The sequence below is a fragment of the Giraffa tippelskirchi genome, chromosome X (assembly GCF_054371585.1).
Source record: "Giraffa tippelskirchi isolate mGirTip1 chromosome X, T2T-mGirTip1v1.2.pri, whole genome shotgun sequence".
Taxonomy (NCBI): Eukaryota; Metazoa; Chordata; class Mammalia; order Artiodactyla; family Giraffidae; genus Giraffa; species Giraffa tippelskirchi.
In genome coordinates, this window is record NC_137289.1 from 151,577,054 (window position 1) to 151,593,439 (window position 16,386).

A 16,386-nucleotide genomic window follows, 5' to 3' on the forward strand; every position below is an offset into this window, starting at 1 on the left:
CTAAAACATCTCTATCTAACCCCCATCAGAATTGTCTCCAGTGGAACAACTATCCTAATATAGGCATATCTTTCTGGATAGTTGAAGTGGATGTGCGTATTTGTGTGCTTTAAAATCAGGCACTTTTTATAGGGACACACATAAGTCAGATGCGTATTAAACTAGTTTATTTAAACCCTCAGAAATCAAACAGCAACAGACAGGATGTGACTAGTGACCAGGAGGGATGAGAAGGGAGAGGGAGTGTGAGTGTGAAGAGAGAAGGATCGTGTTGATCAGGAACCAGGAAAGTCGTCTTTGTGTCGTTGATCTTTATTCCATGGGGAAGAGGACGTGTCTGGTCTCAGTGACTCTGCAGGTGAATAAAAGAGAACCAAAGGTTTAGGAGAGTCAGCTGTGTGATGGCTGACAGGGCTGAGCCTCGGGCAGTAGGCTGTCCAGGGTACAGGGAGCTGGTAGCTGATCCAATGTCAGAATCCTGGTGGACCTCACTACTCCACATCTTGTGATGGAGGTGAGGGTCTGCGTGGAATTTTCCCCAGGATGTACGTATGGTGGGATCCTTTATCTGCAGGATGTATTGTAGGAGTCATGAACACAGGCTCCGTGTTCATGGGAATGGTTCCTCTAAAGATGGCTTATAGACTCTGAGATTAGAGTAAACCCCTCTATTTCCACAAGCTTTGTCTTTGGGGGCTTCAAGAATCAATTCTTAAATTTTGTTTTACATTGGAGGATAGTTAAGTATCATTGTGTTCGTTTCAGGTGTACAACAACATGATTAGTTTATACGTACATATTTCTATCGTTTTTCAGATTCTTTTCCCATGTCGGTTTTTGAGTTCTTTCATATATTTCCCTGTGCTCTACAGTGGGACCTTTTGGTCGATCCATCCTGTATATCACAGTTTGCATCCGCTAACTCAAAACTTCCAATACTTACTTCACCAGCCTCCTCCTGTGAGGCAAACACAAGTCTGTTTTCTGTATCTGTGATTCTGCATCTGTTGGGTCAATAAGTTCCTTCGTGCCATATTTTACTTCCCATATATAAGTGACATCACGATATTTGTCTTCCTCTTTCTTCACTTTCTTCATGATCGTCTCAGTTGCATCCATCTTGCTGCAAATGGCATTGTTTCATGCTTTTTGATGGCTGACTAATATTCCATTGTACCTATGTACCACCTCTTTCTCATCATATTCACCTGGAAGCTACTTATTTTTTTAATTTGCTTTCTTTCCTTCCATTTTGACTCAGCAGAAAAATGAAAGCCACACGTTAGCCTAAACCAATGTCATTTTCGAAGGCTGTCTTAGTTGAGAAAGTTTAAGTATCTCACTTGAAGAAAACCACCTTCTGAATGGGAAAGGTAATTCAAGTGTGTGTTTCAGACAGTGTGGTTGGAAGACCTTTACTGGTTCTGTCAGAATCATGCGAGATTAAATACCGGCCTTGCATAAAACGTGACCTCTCTTAAATCTCAGTTCTCCTTGAGGGAGAGAAGTGCGTGGACAACCTTGAGATCAGGACTGACGGGAACACGATTTAGCTTCCACCAGCTTGTGGCCCTTCCTGCTTATCTCTGGTGACTCTGGTTGTCCACATGCCTTCAGAATTCAGTTTTTCTCACTCAAACTGCTCAGCGTTCATCAACCAACCAGTCTGAAATTTAATAGGGCTCAAGAAATGCAAAGTAGCCTAATGTAAAAGAAAAAGAAAAGTTCTCCAGGGATACAATGTAAGTCATTGGGGCAAAACATGGTTACTTGCGAATTTTGACTCATATGAAAGCACAGCGTGTCTTTATTGATTTCTTTGATGGAACAGTATTCATAACAGGGTGTGTTTACTTACAGTTGGGTGGAGTTGACGTCACTCTTTTTTTTTCACAGTCATCTGGGGAAAGATCAAATGGGCAGGAATAAGAGACCCACCAAATACTACCCGTTCCGGTAATTTGAACATTTCTTAAGCAGTGGATTATATAAAAGATTACTTGTGAAAGAACAAATTACAAGCAAACTGATTTGTTTCCTGGTAGTGTACGTACCTACGGGGTGAAAGATTCAGGGGAAAAAGCATAGTTTCACTTACCGTCCTTGGTGAAATCCACAATATTTTCCTCTGGGATCCCCAATTTTCTAACCTCCTCCTTGAACCTCTCCAGGTCGTGATCGTCAACATCATCTTCTTTGCCTGGAAATCACAACACAGGACGCAGAAATGTACCTGTTAGAACCCCTAACCGTTGCTGAAGACATAATGAGAAAAACTGAATGTGCTGATTAGGTTCAGCTAGAATAACGGAAGAGAGCCTCAAACAGTTACCATTTCCCATGACTCAGATGTCTTCTGTCCGTCTTAAGAATTAATCCCCATCCAACTGCGTAACCAGCCCCGCCCCCAGCATCAGCAGAAGGACCCCAAAGACTCGCTGGAACTCCATGAATTTGGGGCTCCTTCCATCACAATATGGAACCGCCTTGCTCCTTGACAAACTTCCTAGTATCTGTACCTAGTATCTGTGCTCAGGTCTTGTTCTGGTCCCAAATAAATAGCAAACAGAGTCCTCCCCTGACAGACACAGGCTCACCATGTCACGTATGATAATGGGAGACAACTTATTCTTTCTTTAACCCAGTTTTCTATTCAGTACCTTTCCTGAAATGGACACCTGACATCCCCAGGGAGGCCTGGCGTGCTGCAGTCCATGGGGTGTGCAAAGAGTCGGACACGACTTAGCGACTGAATAACAACGATCGGCAACCAGTCCCCATGGTACACACACCTCTCAGTGTTTCGACGTGGTTATTTGGGGGTGATGTCAGTGTTCATAAGGACAATGTATTGGATAAATGAACAGGACAAACATGTATTTTAAAAGTTTCTGTTTCAGGGCTTGGAATACATTGGGAAGGTGGCATAAAATGAAGGAATTGAGGACAACTTTGTTATACGGTAAAGAATCTGACTGCCAATCCAGGAGACCTGGGTTTGATCCCTGGATCAGGAAGATTCCCTAGACAAGGGCATGGCAACCCACCCCAGTTTTCTTGCCTGGAAAATCCCATGGACAGAGGAGCTTGGCAGGTTACAGTCCATGGAGTCGCAAGAGTCAGACACGACAGAGTGACTACCGCTTTCATTATAGCCATGACTTCAAAAAACAAAAAAAAAACCTCAGTACTTTTATTTATAACTTTTAACAGGTGCGAATTATTTTGAAATCTCCGACGATACGTCCCACCACTTCCACCTACTATCTTCACCTCTCTTTCTTGGTAGATTACTTTCCAGGGCTCTTAGGTCAATGAACAGAAAGACATAGCCCTCATGAATGAATAATGAAAGCACGTGATGAATTACGGATAAAAGTAGGCAATGCTGCTGTTACATGGCAGTGGGAATGTCATCAGGTTGTAATACATACCCAAGAGCCCAATGAGTCTGGTTTTCTTGCCTGCTTCATCCTCATTTTCACCACTTACTATCAGACCATCGTCGGACACCAGAATAAAGTGGAATTGATTGACTCCCGCATCTTTGTTAGAGAGGGAAAATAGGCAGAGTTAGCCCCACCTTGAATAATTTATTATATTAGCAGATCACAGCTCTATCGCAGTGAATTTAGCCTGTTGGCAGCGTTGCCTTCGGTATTTATCCTATCGGCAACCACAACTGCCTGTCAATCTCTGTCTCATCTCTGTGTGGAATGCTGGAATTGCTACGACAGCAAGGAGAGAAAGCAAGACTTTTCCTTAGTCCCATCATCGCACGCAGTTGACCGGTCACTCCTTGCCGTGTTACTAAGGTGTTTTATAGAACATGCTTTCTAATGAACACTTTTTAAAAAACATGAGTGCTTTATCAAGTCCCAGGTCAAAAAATAAATCTTTATATATTTCTGTTATCTCAGACATGGAATTGATTTCTGTTTCAGACCAAAAGCAACAGTCCATTTCAGAGAGTAGCACTGACGTGTGTACCTGAGCCTGTTGTAAAATAGATATCTAGTGGGAAGGTCCTGTGTAGCACAGGGTGCTCAGCTTGGTGTTTTTGTGATGACCTAGAGGGGGGAGGTGGGGAGATGGGGAGGTTATAGAGGGAGGGGATATCCATGTACATACAGCTGATTCAGAAGCTGCTCTATAGGGAGCTCAGTTCAGTGCTCTGTGATGACCGGGAGGGTTGGGATGGGAGGGCGGGAGGTCATAAGGGGAGGACATATTTGTATACCTTCAACAGATTCACGTACAGCAGACACCAACACAACACTGTAAAGCAATCATCCTCCAATTAAAAATAAATTTAAAAGATGAAATCGGGGACAATCAGAGATGTTTCATAGAGATGTGTTTTAAGGAAGCAATGAAAAAACAATTAAAATTTTAATCACAAAAATTTTTTAAATATTTAATTAAAAGAATAAAAAAGAAAAAACTTCGTGTTATTGAGTCCCGACCCTGTGCCTGGCACCCTTCTGAACATTTTATATTAATTACTGCGTTTCTTCTGCCCCTCAGACTTGGTTACGACAGAGCCTGTTGCCACACTTGTTGCTGTGAAGACGGTTTACATAACAGTGAGCTCCGTCCCCACCTGGAGGGACACCCGTCCTCTCTGCCCCGTGTGTCTGGGCAAGATGCAGCCCCGACCTGCTGTGTGTCATTTCTACACCCTCTAGTCCATCCTGTCTCTCGTGGCCTCCATCACACCTTCCTGCAATCATTCAGCAACATGGGAGGTAAAACCGCCCAGCTGTGTTCCGGAAACACGCCAACACCATCGCTCAGTGTCTAAAAACACTGACAATCATTAGAAAAAGATTAGCTTGAGAAAAAGGAAAAAAATAGCAGCTGAAATTCAGTCTCCTAGCCCCCGACAAGTGCATGCTACTTGCCCAAACCCGGTCTGGGTCCACGAGCCTTGAGTCACGGTGAAACAATTTAAATCAGATCTTCCGTGTCCTCCGGCCACCCATCTTTGGGAGGAGCTGTCCAAGGTCTGGGCTTGGACTCTGTGTTCATGACAAAATGTGATGCTTGGGAGATTCAGGAGCCAGCGCCCGGTGACGCCTCTCAATGTTAATAGAACTAGAATTTGCGTATATGCAGTTCATGAGGAGGTTAACACCGAGATTTCAACCCGAGTAAACGTTTACCCATGAAACACTCATACTTACAGTCGGCCGTGTAAACATTGTCTCCTGTCTTTCTTCCATTCACAGACAACTCTATGCATTCCCCGTTGGTCCTTAAAGACAGAATAGCTTCCAGTTGGTTGATAGAAGTCATACCGAATTCACGTCTCATTAGGATTTTGTCCCACCAACCACCACTCCCCCCACGATCCCCTGTGTCACGAATCATTTTAGTGGCTGAGACGGTGTGAGATTCACCAGAGATACTTGTAACATCAAGCGACTATCAGGTGACAAGGATGGTCATGTGGACGCATGAAATTTGAACAGTCATTCCAGGAATACACTGCCTATACAAAACAGGTCACGTTAAAAAACAAACAAGCATGGAGAAAGCGGGAATTGTAGGAAAGAAGGAAGGAAGCAACTCTGGGCTTTAATCCTTTTCTTCAAGCTGAGAGGCACAGCTGCCCACACAGACCTTAGGGCTCTCACTGTCCTGACGGTGTATTGTTACAGGATGCATCCCTGCTTGCTAAGTTGTTTCAGTCAACGTGTGACTCTCTGTGACCCCCATGGACTGTAGCCCACCAGGCTCCTCTGTCCATGGGATTCTCCAGGCAAGAATACTGGAGCAGGTTGCCTTTCCCTTCTCCAGGGGATCTTCCCAACTCAGGGATCAAACCCGAATCTCTTAATGTCCCCTGCATTGGCAGGCGGGTTTTTTACCGCTAGTGCCATTTGCGAAACCCATTCTTAAAGGACATAATCGCCCCAAAGTGTAGGATATTAAAGAAAAAAAATGTCTTTAATTTTATCGAAAACAGACTCCTGCTGTATAGAAACACTGTAAGAGGACTTCCCTGTGGTCCAATGGATGAAAATCCACCTGCCTGTGCAGGGAACAGAGGTTCAATCCCTGGTCCTGGAAGATCCCACATGTAGAGCGGCAGCTAAGCCCGTGTGGCACAATTAGTGAACCTGTGCTCTAGAGACGGCGCTCCTCAACTAGAGAAGCCATCACAGCAAGAAGCCTGAGCACCGCAACTAGAGAGTAGCCCCCGGCTCGCCACAACTAGAGAAAGCCTGCACTTAGCAAGGAAGACCCAGCACGGCCAAAAAAAAAAAAAAAATTAATTAATTAAAAAAAAAACAGTATAAGAGGAATTAACATGAAAGGGCATCTGTGTATACAAACAGACTCACCCACATGCAAAATACATATGATATTTGACATAGTGAGTGATATTCAAATATGAAAGTGAAAGTCGCTCAGTCGTGTCTGACTCATTGTGACACCATGGACTATAGAGTCCATGGAATTCTCCAGCCCAGAATACTGGAGTGGGTGGCCTTTCCCTTCTCCAGGGGATCTTCCCAACCCAGGGATCGAACCCAGGTGTCCTGCATTGCAGGCAGATTCTTTCCCAGCTGAGCCACCAGGGAAGCCCAAGAATATGGGACTGGGTAGTCAACCCCTTCTCTAGGGGATCTTCCCATCCAGGGGTAGAACCCGGGTATCTCACACTGCAGGCAGATTCTTTACCAGCTGAGCCACCAGGGAAGCCAAATACACGGTGGCAAACAGTCCATGGGCTCACAGAGACTTGGACGTGACTAAAGTAACTTAGCATGCACACATGTATGCTGCCAAGTTGCATCAGTCGTGTCCGACTCTGTGAGGCCCCTTAGACAGCAGCCCACCAGGCTCCCCCGTCCCTGGGATTCTCCAGGCAAGAACACTGGAGTGGGTTGCCATTTCCTTCTTCAGTGCATGAAAGTGAAAAGGGAAAGTGAAGTCGCTCGGTCGTGTCCAACTCTTAGCGACCCCATGGACCGCAGCCTACCAGGCTCCTCCATCCATGGGAGTTTCCAGGCAAGAGTACTGGAGTGGGTGGCCATTTCCTTCTCCAACACATGTATAACATATAATGAATTATACATATATTTATATACCATTATCTCCAAGCATAAGCCTCTTCATTCTTTCCCTTTTCTATTTATTTACCGCATTTTTTACTGTGTTTCTGTGTTAGTCACTCAGTCGTGTCTGACTCTTTGCGATGCCGTGCACTGAAGCCCACCAAGCTCCTCTCTCCATGGCATTCTTCAGGCAAGAATACTGGAGGGCATTGCCATGCCCTCTTCCAGGGGATTTCCCCACCCTGGGATCGAGCCCGCATCTCTTATGTCTCCTGCATTGGCAGGCAGGTTCTTTACCACTTGGGGTACCTGTGCTATACAACAGGTCCTTATTTATTAATGTTTTTATTTCTCAAAATACGCACGTGAGTTTGCATGCTCTCAGTAAACCGTCTGCAGTCTAGTGGACATTCCATGAGTGGTACTTGGGGCTCTGAGGCTTTTAGTAAACTCAGTGGTGATGAAAGACTCCAGGGAATTCCCTGGAGGCTCACACGGGAAATGCCCACCCCCAGCTCAGAGAGCCTGCTCAGCCCCACAGCTCAGGGGGTCACACTCTCAATATCACCCAGAAAGCTCCCTGCAGACAGGGGAGACAGACCCTCCCTCAGACTCGGGGTTTACAGGTGTTTTCCTTCTCGGTTATTTTTACTTACTTGAGAAAAAAGTGGAAGACAAGGGAGTCCCCTTCATCATTAAATTTTATTCTGCGAAGATAAATGTTGAATGGCCCGTTCTCACTGGTCTTCTCTGTGTTACTGGAGGCAATGTAATGGGTTTTCCATTCTCCTGAAAGCTAAAAGCAAAATTGCCCTTAGAAATGTGACTCCCTCCCTTTTCATCCTGTTTGACACCGTCCTTCAGGAGTTTCCCTACACTTTCACTGGGGCAGAAGCTACCCAAGTTCATTGAGCAAAGCTCGGCTTATAAAGTTAAGTAAAGACTCAAGTCAAAGGAAGAAGGAATTGAGGTATTTCTGCGACCCCATTAAGCTTTCTTGTCAAATGCAGAACTCCAATCCAACAGTTGTTTGAGGGAACCTCCTCTGATTTGGTCTTCCCTACTGGCTAAGGCGGTAAAGAATATGCCTTCAATGCGGGAGACGTGGGTTCGATCCCTGGGTCAGGAATATCCCCTGGAGGAAGAAATGGCAACCCAGACCACTGTTTTTGCCTGGAGAATCCCACGGACAGAGGAGCCTGGTGGGATACAGTCTATGGGGTTGCAAAGAGTTGGACACAACTGAGTAACTAACACCTTCGCTTCACTTTCCTCTGTTTCACAAGAGCAGTGAAAATGCCTAAGAGACAAGGAAGATAATAGGATATTCTTTTTAAAAAATTAGTGAAAACAGACAGGTATATCTCCTGGGATAGGGTGTGTGTGTGTGTGTGTGTGTGTGTGTGTGTGTGTGTGTATGTCTGTATATGTGGTTGTAATTCACTGTAAGTATACTATCAAATGGGCTTCCCTGGTGGATCATATAGTAAAGAATCTGCCTGCAATGTGGGAGACATAGGTTCAAAACCAGGGTCGGGAAGATCCCCTGGAGGAGGAAATGGCAACGGACTGCAGTATTCTTGAGTGGAAAATCCTATGGACGGAGGAGCCTGGTGGGATAGTCTATTGGGTTGCAAAGAGTCAGGCACAACTGACTGACACCTTCACTTCATCTTCCTGTTTTGCTAGAGCAGTGAAAATACCTAAGAGACATTAAATAGACAGTGGAGACTGAGCTTCCCTGGAGGCTCAGATGGTCAAGAATCTGCCTGCAATATGGGAGAGCAGGGTTCAATCCCTGGGTCGGAAAGATCCCCTGGAAGAGGGAATGGCAACCCACTCCAGTATTCTTGCCTGGAGAATCCCATGGACAGAGGAGCCTGGTGGGCTACAGTCCATGGGGTCACAAAGAGTCGGACACGACTGAGTGACTTTCACTTACTTAACAGGGGAGAGATAATACAGAGATGATATGAATCCAGTATAGATACCCAATTAATGGAGCAGTTTTTCAGTTGACGATAATGACTAGGTTTATGGATCCACATGGAAAGAGGTGCCTGGTGGGCTACAGTCCATAAGGTGTTAAAGAGTCAGACACAACTGAATGACTACCCACTCTGGTATTCAAGCCTGGATAATCCCATGGACAGAGGAGCCTGGTGGGCTACAGACCATGGAGTCGCAAAGAGACACGACTGAAGAGACTTTGCACAGCGTACATGAGTCCACGTAACAGAAACCCCTAAGAAACACACACACACACATAAGGAAGACCTCCCCCCAGATGAGCTCGTTTTGGCTACCTTTGAGTGGTGTGGCTCAGCTGGACTGTCCTGTGAAGAACAGACCAGACCGAGGGCCAAAGTCAGAAACAAGACCTTCATCTTGTTGGCTCGCATGGTTGACTCCGCGTGGTCCTTCTTCTTCCGAGGCTGCGGGCGTCCCAGTGGTTTGGAGAGGACATGACCAGCTCCCACTTTTTATCCTGCCCTGCTGCTGGCGTGAGATGCACACAAACCAATGGCATCTCCCCCTAAGACACTGATGACGTAGACATCACCTTCTGATATCCTGGTTGGCAGTTGAGCTTCCCTGGCAATCTGTCGCTTTTATAATGAGATTATACACTTAAGCGGAACTTAAGTGGATCTGGACATTTGGCCTTTACAGTCGATGAGAAGTCACGCTCTTTCAAGGTCAGGGATCTTTGTTTTCCTTTACATCCTGAGATTTAAAATGGGGAGAAACCATCCAAGATACATATCCGCAACTCCTGAACTGTTTCTTTGGCATTGAGAAAATCGGCTGAAGCTTATCTTCTAGAACTAAATGTGTGATGGATTTAACAAGATTATAATGAGGACTAGGAGACTCTGGGATTCTCTCGGGTTTCTCTCAGGTGAGGAGCACAAAGCATGTTGATCACTTCCTCCTCACAAGGACAGTCTGTTCAGAAGCCCCGGTAACCTCCTGGGAAGAGAGCATGCCAGCAGTTTGTTGCCATCACCCCCTTTTCCAAAAACCCTCTTACCTATCTATTCTGTAATATGCTATTTGCTCAGTGACTCAGTGGTTTTTCCAGGCAAGCAAGAAAGCATGAGACTAGTTCTTCTAACTTTAAATATTTTGGAGGAAAAAAATGTTTCCTTCCAATACACTATAAAATTCATATTTTAAGGTGGGACAGGAAAAAAAAAACAGACATAAACTTGTCTCTTCTGTGTTGCTTTGGACCTGTTGCCTTTTCTCCTAATGTGTAGGGTGTGTCTGCTCTACACATTAACCCCAGACCCTCCAGACACAGGAGGGTGACCTTGACCACAGGGGTCAATTATGTGTTTCTTTCTTCTGATTCTGCCCACATAACTTCTTAAAGACTAGGAGGGGGTCCTGCCATTCCCAGAAGACTCAGTGATAATAAATTTGCCTGCCAGTGCTAGAGATGCAGGTTCGATCTCTGGGTCAGGAAAGATCCCCTGGAGCAGGAAATGGCAACCAACCCACTCCAGTATTCTTGTCTGAAAAATGCCACGGACACAGGAGCCTGGCGGGCTACTGTCCATGGGGTCACAAAGAGCTGGACACCACTGAGCATATAATCCAATACCCTGGAGGAGGGCATGGCAACCCACTCCAGTATTCTTGCCTGGAGGACCCCACGGACAGAGGAGCCTGGCAGGCTACAGTCCATGGGGGTCACAGAGAATCGGACATGACTGAGTGACTAAAAGCACGCACTCGCAGGCGGCTCCTCGTGAGTTGCTTGTACATGCGCACCTGGGCTATGCCTCCTCGGTCAACTTTATGTAAGATATATCAGTATGTCACTCTGGTGAATTTCCCTTTTTCTCAAAAATGTATAGGACTGTGCCTTTGACTTGCAACAGGCAGGGCAGTCCTCAGGACGTGCTGGGATTCTGCTTCCCACTTTGTAATGCTCAGTTTGGCTTGAATTAATCCCACCACCTCCCACCCTCTTGCCAACTCTTTTTCTTGTCAACTTGGTAGCTCATTGAACTGTCACTGATAATCCCCCCTCTGTTATCTTCAAGGCCAATGAAAGAGCCGAAGAACACCTTCTTTGTTCTTCTTCCAATTTTCGTTCATGGGCATTTTCTTTCCTAGGGAATGCGCCAAACCTACATCAAGTTCCGACTGCAGAAATGAAGGAACAATGCTGCTTTTATGGTTTCCAGTCCGGCTGAGGAAACACACCCAGAGCATGGGCTCTGTGTTGCTTGCTTCTGGGACACCTCAGAGCTCAGAATTGGTGTTTGGCATCAGCCCTTTGAGGAGGCTTTGGCTAAAACAGGGTCTTCAACTTAGGTCTTCATATTGCCACTTTCTCTGAGAATGATCTTACTTTGTTCTTTTTTATGCTTGAGTCCTATTCCATTGTGTATATGTACCACATCTTCTTTATCCATTCATCTTTCAGTGCACATTTCGGTTGTTTCTGCATCCTAGTGATTGTAAATAAGGCTTCTATGAACACTGGGTGCACGTATCTTTCTGAATTAGACATTCGTTTGAGTATATGCCCAGAAGCAGAATTAACGGATCATATGTTAGCTCTGTTTTTAGTGAATCCTCCGTTCTGTTTTGCACAGTGGTTTCACCGATTTGCATTCCCATCAACAGCATAGGAGGGTACCCTTTTTTCCACACACTCTTCAATATTTGTTATTTCTGCTCTTTTAGATAATAGCCATTCTTATAGCTGTAGGGGGAGATCTCATTTTTGTTCTGATTTGCATTTTCTTGATAATTAGCAGTTTTGAGCATCTATTCATGTGTCTGTTGCCCTCTGCTTTTCTGCTTTAGAAAACGTCTCTGATTTTCTTCCCATTTTTAAATTGCGTTGTGTTTTTTTTATGTTGAATTGTGTGAACTGTTTATATATGTTGCATAGTAATCCTTTATCAAGTATATCATTTGGAAATATTTTCTCATTTCTGATAGGTTGTCTTTCTTCTTTGGTCAGCGGTTTCTTTTCCTGTGCAAAAGCTTTTGAGGTAAATTAGGTTTTATTTGTTTATTTTTCTTTTCTTTCCTTTAAGATCCTAAAAATATTTCTGCAATGTTTGTCAAAGGTGTTCTGCTGGTTCTGCTGGTGTTTTTCCTCTAGGAGTTTCACAGTATTTGATACTACATTTCAGTCTTTAATCCATTCTGACTTCATTTTTGTGTATGGTATTAGGAAGTGTTCTAATTTCATCTTTTTACATGCAGTTTTCTCAGCATCACTTGAAGTCAGTCAGTTCAGTAGCTCAGTCGTGTCCAACTCTTTGCAACCCCATGGACTGCAGCACACTAGCCTTCCCTGTCCATCACCAACTCCTGGAGCTCACTCAAACCCATGTCCATCGAGTCGGTGATGCCCTCCGACCCTCTCATCCTCTGTCATCCCCTTCTCCTCCTGCCTTCAATCTTTCCCAGCATCAGAGTCTTTTCCGATGACTCCAGAGATCTCGAGTCTCAACTCAAGATCTCTAGTCTTTCCCATTCTATTGCTTTCCTCTATTTCTTTGCATTGATCACTGAGGAAGACTTTCTTGTCTCTCCTTGTTTTGGAACTCTGCATTCAAGTGGGAATATCTTTCCTTTTCTCCTTTGCCTTTCACTTCTCTTCTTTTCTCAGCTATTTGTAAGGCCTCCTCAGACAACCATTTTGCCTTTTTGCCTTTCTTTTTCTTGGGGATAGTCTTGATCAGTGCCACCTATACAATGTCATGAACCTCCATCCACAGTTCTACAGCACTCTGTCTATCATATGTAATCCCTTGAATCTATTTGTACTTCCAACGTATAATCGTAAGGGATTTGATTTAGATCATACCTGAATGGCCTAGTGGTTTTCCCTGCTTTCTTCAATTTAAGTCTGAATTTGGCAATAAGGAGTTCATGATCTGAGCCACAGTCAGCTCCCGGTCTTGTTTTTGCTGACTGTGTAGAGCTTCTCCATCTTCTGCTGCAAAGAATATAATCAATCTGATTTCGGTATTGACTATCTGGTGATGTCCATGTGTAGAGTCTTTTCTTGTGTTGTTGGAAGAGGGTGTTTGCTATGACCAGTGCGTTCTCTTGGCAAAACTCTGTTAGCCTTTGCCCTGCTTCATTCTGTACTCCAAGGCCAAATCTGCCTGTTACGCCAGGTGTTTCCTGACTTCCTACTTTTGCATTCCGGCTCCCTATAATGAAAAGGACATCTTTTTTGGGTGTTAGTTCTAGAAGATCTTGTAGATCTTCATAGAACCATTCAACTTCAGCTTCTTCAGCATTACTGTCCAGCGACAGACTTGGATTACTGTGATATTGAATGGTTTGCCTTGGAAACAAACAGAGATAATTCTGTCGTTTTTGAGAATGCATCCAAGTAGTGCATTTCAGACTCTTTTGTTGACTATGATGGCTTCTCCATTTCTTCTAAGGGATAATTCCCCACAGTAGTAGATATATAATAGTCATCTGAGTTAAATTCACCCATTCCAGTCCATTCTAGTTCACTGATTCCTAAAATGTCGATGTTCACTCTTGCCATCTCCTGTTTGACCACTTCCAATTTAGCCTGATTTGTGAACCTAACATTTCAGGTTCCTATGCAGTATTGCTCTTTACAGCACTGGACTTTACTTCCATCACCAGTCACATCCAAAACTGGTGGTTGTTTTTGCTTATTGAAGAGACTGTCTTTTCTCCACCATATACTCCTGTCTCCTTTGTAGTAAGTTATTTGACTGTAAGTGTATGGACTTATTTCTGGGCTTTCTGTCCTATTCCTTTGTCTTACGTGTCTGGTTGTGTGTGTGTGTGTGTGTGTGTGTGTGTGTGTGTTTTGTCACTACCATCCTGTCTTGCTGACTGTAGTTTTATAATATAGTCTGAAGTCTCGAAGCATCTTTCCTCAATCTGTATTCTTTCTGAAGAACATTTTGGCTGTTTGGGGGTTTTGGCGATTGCATACAAATTTTAAAATTATTTATTCTTGTTCTGCAAAAAATACCATTGGTAGTTTGATAGGGATGACCATGAGCCTGCAGATTGCCTCGCCCAGGGATCCCTGACCGAGGTTCCGGTGTACATAGACTCTCAGATGAGAGAATGGATCACAGGCTCATTTTTGAGCTCTCACTGTTGGTGACATTCTCTACATAGCACCTCTCCAATAGAAACATGATCATTGACCCACAGAGAAGATTATTCGTGATGCTGTTTCTGGTGGAGCGTGTTTAGTACTGAGCCTGGAAACTGCATTTCTAACACACGTCCCTGGAGATATGAGTGCTTCTGGTTCCAAACCACAATTTAAAGCATCAGAGTCTTCTCAAGAGATTTCCCAAAGCTTCTCCTGATTCCCCACGGAGATTTCTCTGTCCTTGATCAGCAGCTATGGTTTTTCACCAAATCTGGGAAACTTTTGCTAACACTGCGTGCAGAGTATTTGTGCTCAACCAGAGACATCTCTGGAGAAGGAAATGGCAACCCACTCCAGTACTCCTGCCTGGAGAATTCCATGGATGGAGGAGCCTGGTAGGCTACAGTCCATGGGGTCACAAAGAGTTGGACATGACTGAGGGACTTCACTTTCTTTCTTTCTATAGTTCCTTTTGGAGAAGGAAATGGCAACCCACTCCAGTGTCCTAGCCTTAAGAATCCCATGGATGGAGGGGCCTGGTGGGCTGCAGTCTATGGAGTTGCAAAGAGTCGGACACGACTGAGCAACTAACACGCACACAGACGTCTCTGCCTCCAGGAGAAACCCTTGCTGTGCATTCTGATGATGCTCCTGGGTGTCACACTGCAAGAGGTGGGAGGTGACACCTTTGATCTGGTCAGAGACGAAGATGAAGCAGGCTGCCTGAGAGCCTGCAGTGCACAAGACAGCACCTCACAGAGAATTATTTAGTCGTGCGCATCACGGGGAGGCTGAGAAGTCCTGAATCACCGAGTTAACTTGCTGCTCTGACCCAGAATGAAGCGTCAGTCCTTGTAGGAGTCTGTAGATTTCTACAGCACATGGTCCTTCCTCCAGTGTCACAGCCCCACGCTCCCTAAGTCCTTCTCCTTCCCACCTTATCATCTTCTGTTCTGTTGATAAGCAACCTTCATGCTCCAGTGAGTGACTTCCTTGTCGTCATGGTCCTGGTTTTGGTCTTGGCTATACCCCCAGTGCTAGAGCTGGTGAATGAATGGGGCAGTGTACCCCTGTTGCTCTCAATGCCCAGGGTGTGCCACCTCGGGTGTGTTTAGAAGGAGACAGGGGTCAACCACTCAGGGACTAGTGGTACTTGAAATACTGAAGGTAAAGGGAGAGGTAGTCACGGGCGGGTGGTTCCCTAACACAAGCGGGACTATTTAAAGAAGGAAGTCCCTGCAGGAAACTGACATGGAATACAGAGGTAAGGTGTTAGTCACGCCACTGTGGCCGACTCTCTGCAACCCCATGGACTGTAGCCCGCCAGGCTCCTCAGTCCATGGGATTCTCCAGGTAACGATACTGGAGTGGGTTGCCATTTCCTTCTCGTATGTATTGGGATACTCACAAAGTTCATTTGGGTTTTTATATAACATCTTATGGAAAAGCCTGAAAGAACTTTTTGGTCAATTCAATATATAGGGTAGTCCAATATACATTAAGTTTTTTATCCTTATATGCACTCCTAGGTGACTTGGTAGTAAAAAAAAAAAAAAAAAAAAAAAAAAACCCTGCCTCCAGTGAAGCAGACCAGGGCTCAGTCCCTGCGTTGGGAAGATCTCCTAGCTTGCCATGCCTCCTCCAGGGGATCTTGCCTACCCAGGGATCGAACCCACATCTCTTGTATCTCCTGCCTTGGCAGGTGGGTTCTTTACCGCTAGCATCACCTGGGTAGCCCTTGAGTAGAGGAGGTAACTTGTATACTTTATCTCAAGTTTTCCTACTAGAAATGCTCACCCTCTGAAGCTTTATTTGAGCCCACGCTTGCCACTGAGAACCTCTCGAAGCTCTCCAGGTGGAAAGGAAATAAGACATGTGAAAATGAAAAAAAAAGCAACATATTCCATGACCTCCCTAATACTCACGGATGCTTTCAGGCTTGCAGGTAGATGTGGGTGGGGTGAAGTTTCCTTCACATGTCAGAGACCAGGCACCTTCTAGAGAAAAAGGCCCCATTGGGTCTCACCACTCTTTACCTTAGGCTTTATCTCCTTTGTAGTTATCTATTGACTTCTGTTCGTTCTTTCTTTTCCTTTTGGGATGTGTGTTTGCTTTACTAAATGATGGACGATTAATCTCCCTTGCGGATGTTTCTATCCATCAGCCTCTGGACATAGTCCT

General features: G+C 44.9%; 1 protein-coding gene across 1 annotated transcript; it reads right to left on the reverse strand.

The window, feature by feature from the left end:
* Positions 1–275: 275 nt before the first annotated feature.
* Positions 276–9,454, reverse strand: LOC145536507 (odorant-binding protein-like). The gene is made up of 6 exons (XM_081565866.1): positions 9,374–9,454; positions 7,724–7,863; positions 5,187–5,257; positions 3,435–3,545; positions 2,099–2,200; positions 276–352 (listed from the first exon to the last, which is right to left on the reverse strand). The coding sequence occupies exons 1-6, from the start codon at positions 9,452–9,454 to the stop codon at positions 276–278; spliced, it is 582 nt and encodes a 193-aa protein (XP_081421992.1).
* Between the last annotated feature and the right edge of the window lie 6,932 nt (positions 9,455–16,386).

Excerpts from the sequence above, each read along its gene's own strand:
- LOC145536507 (XM_081565866.1), bottom strand. The coding sequence starts at position 9,454 with ATGAAGGTCTTGTTTCTGACTTTGGCCCTCGGTCTGGTCTGTTCTTCA. Across the intron at positions 7,864-9,373 it reads CTGAGCCACACCACTCAAAG|CTTTCAGGAGAATGGAAAAC; the intron begins GTAGCCAAAACG and ends TTTTGCTTTTAG. Across the intron at positions 3,546-5,186 it reads CAATGTTTACACGGCCGACT|ATGCGGGAGTCAATCAATTC; the intron begins GTAAGTATGAGT and ends TCTCTAACAAAG.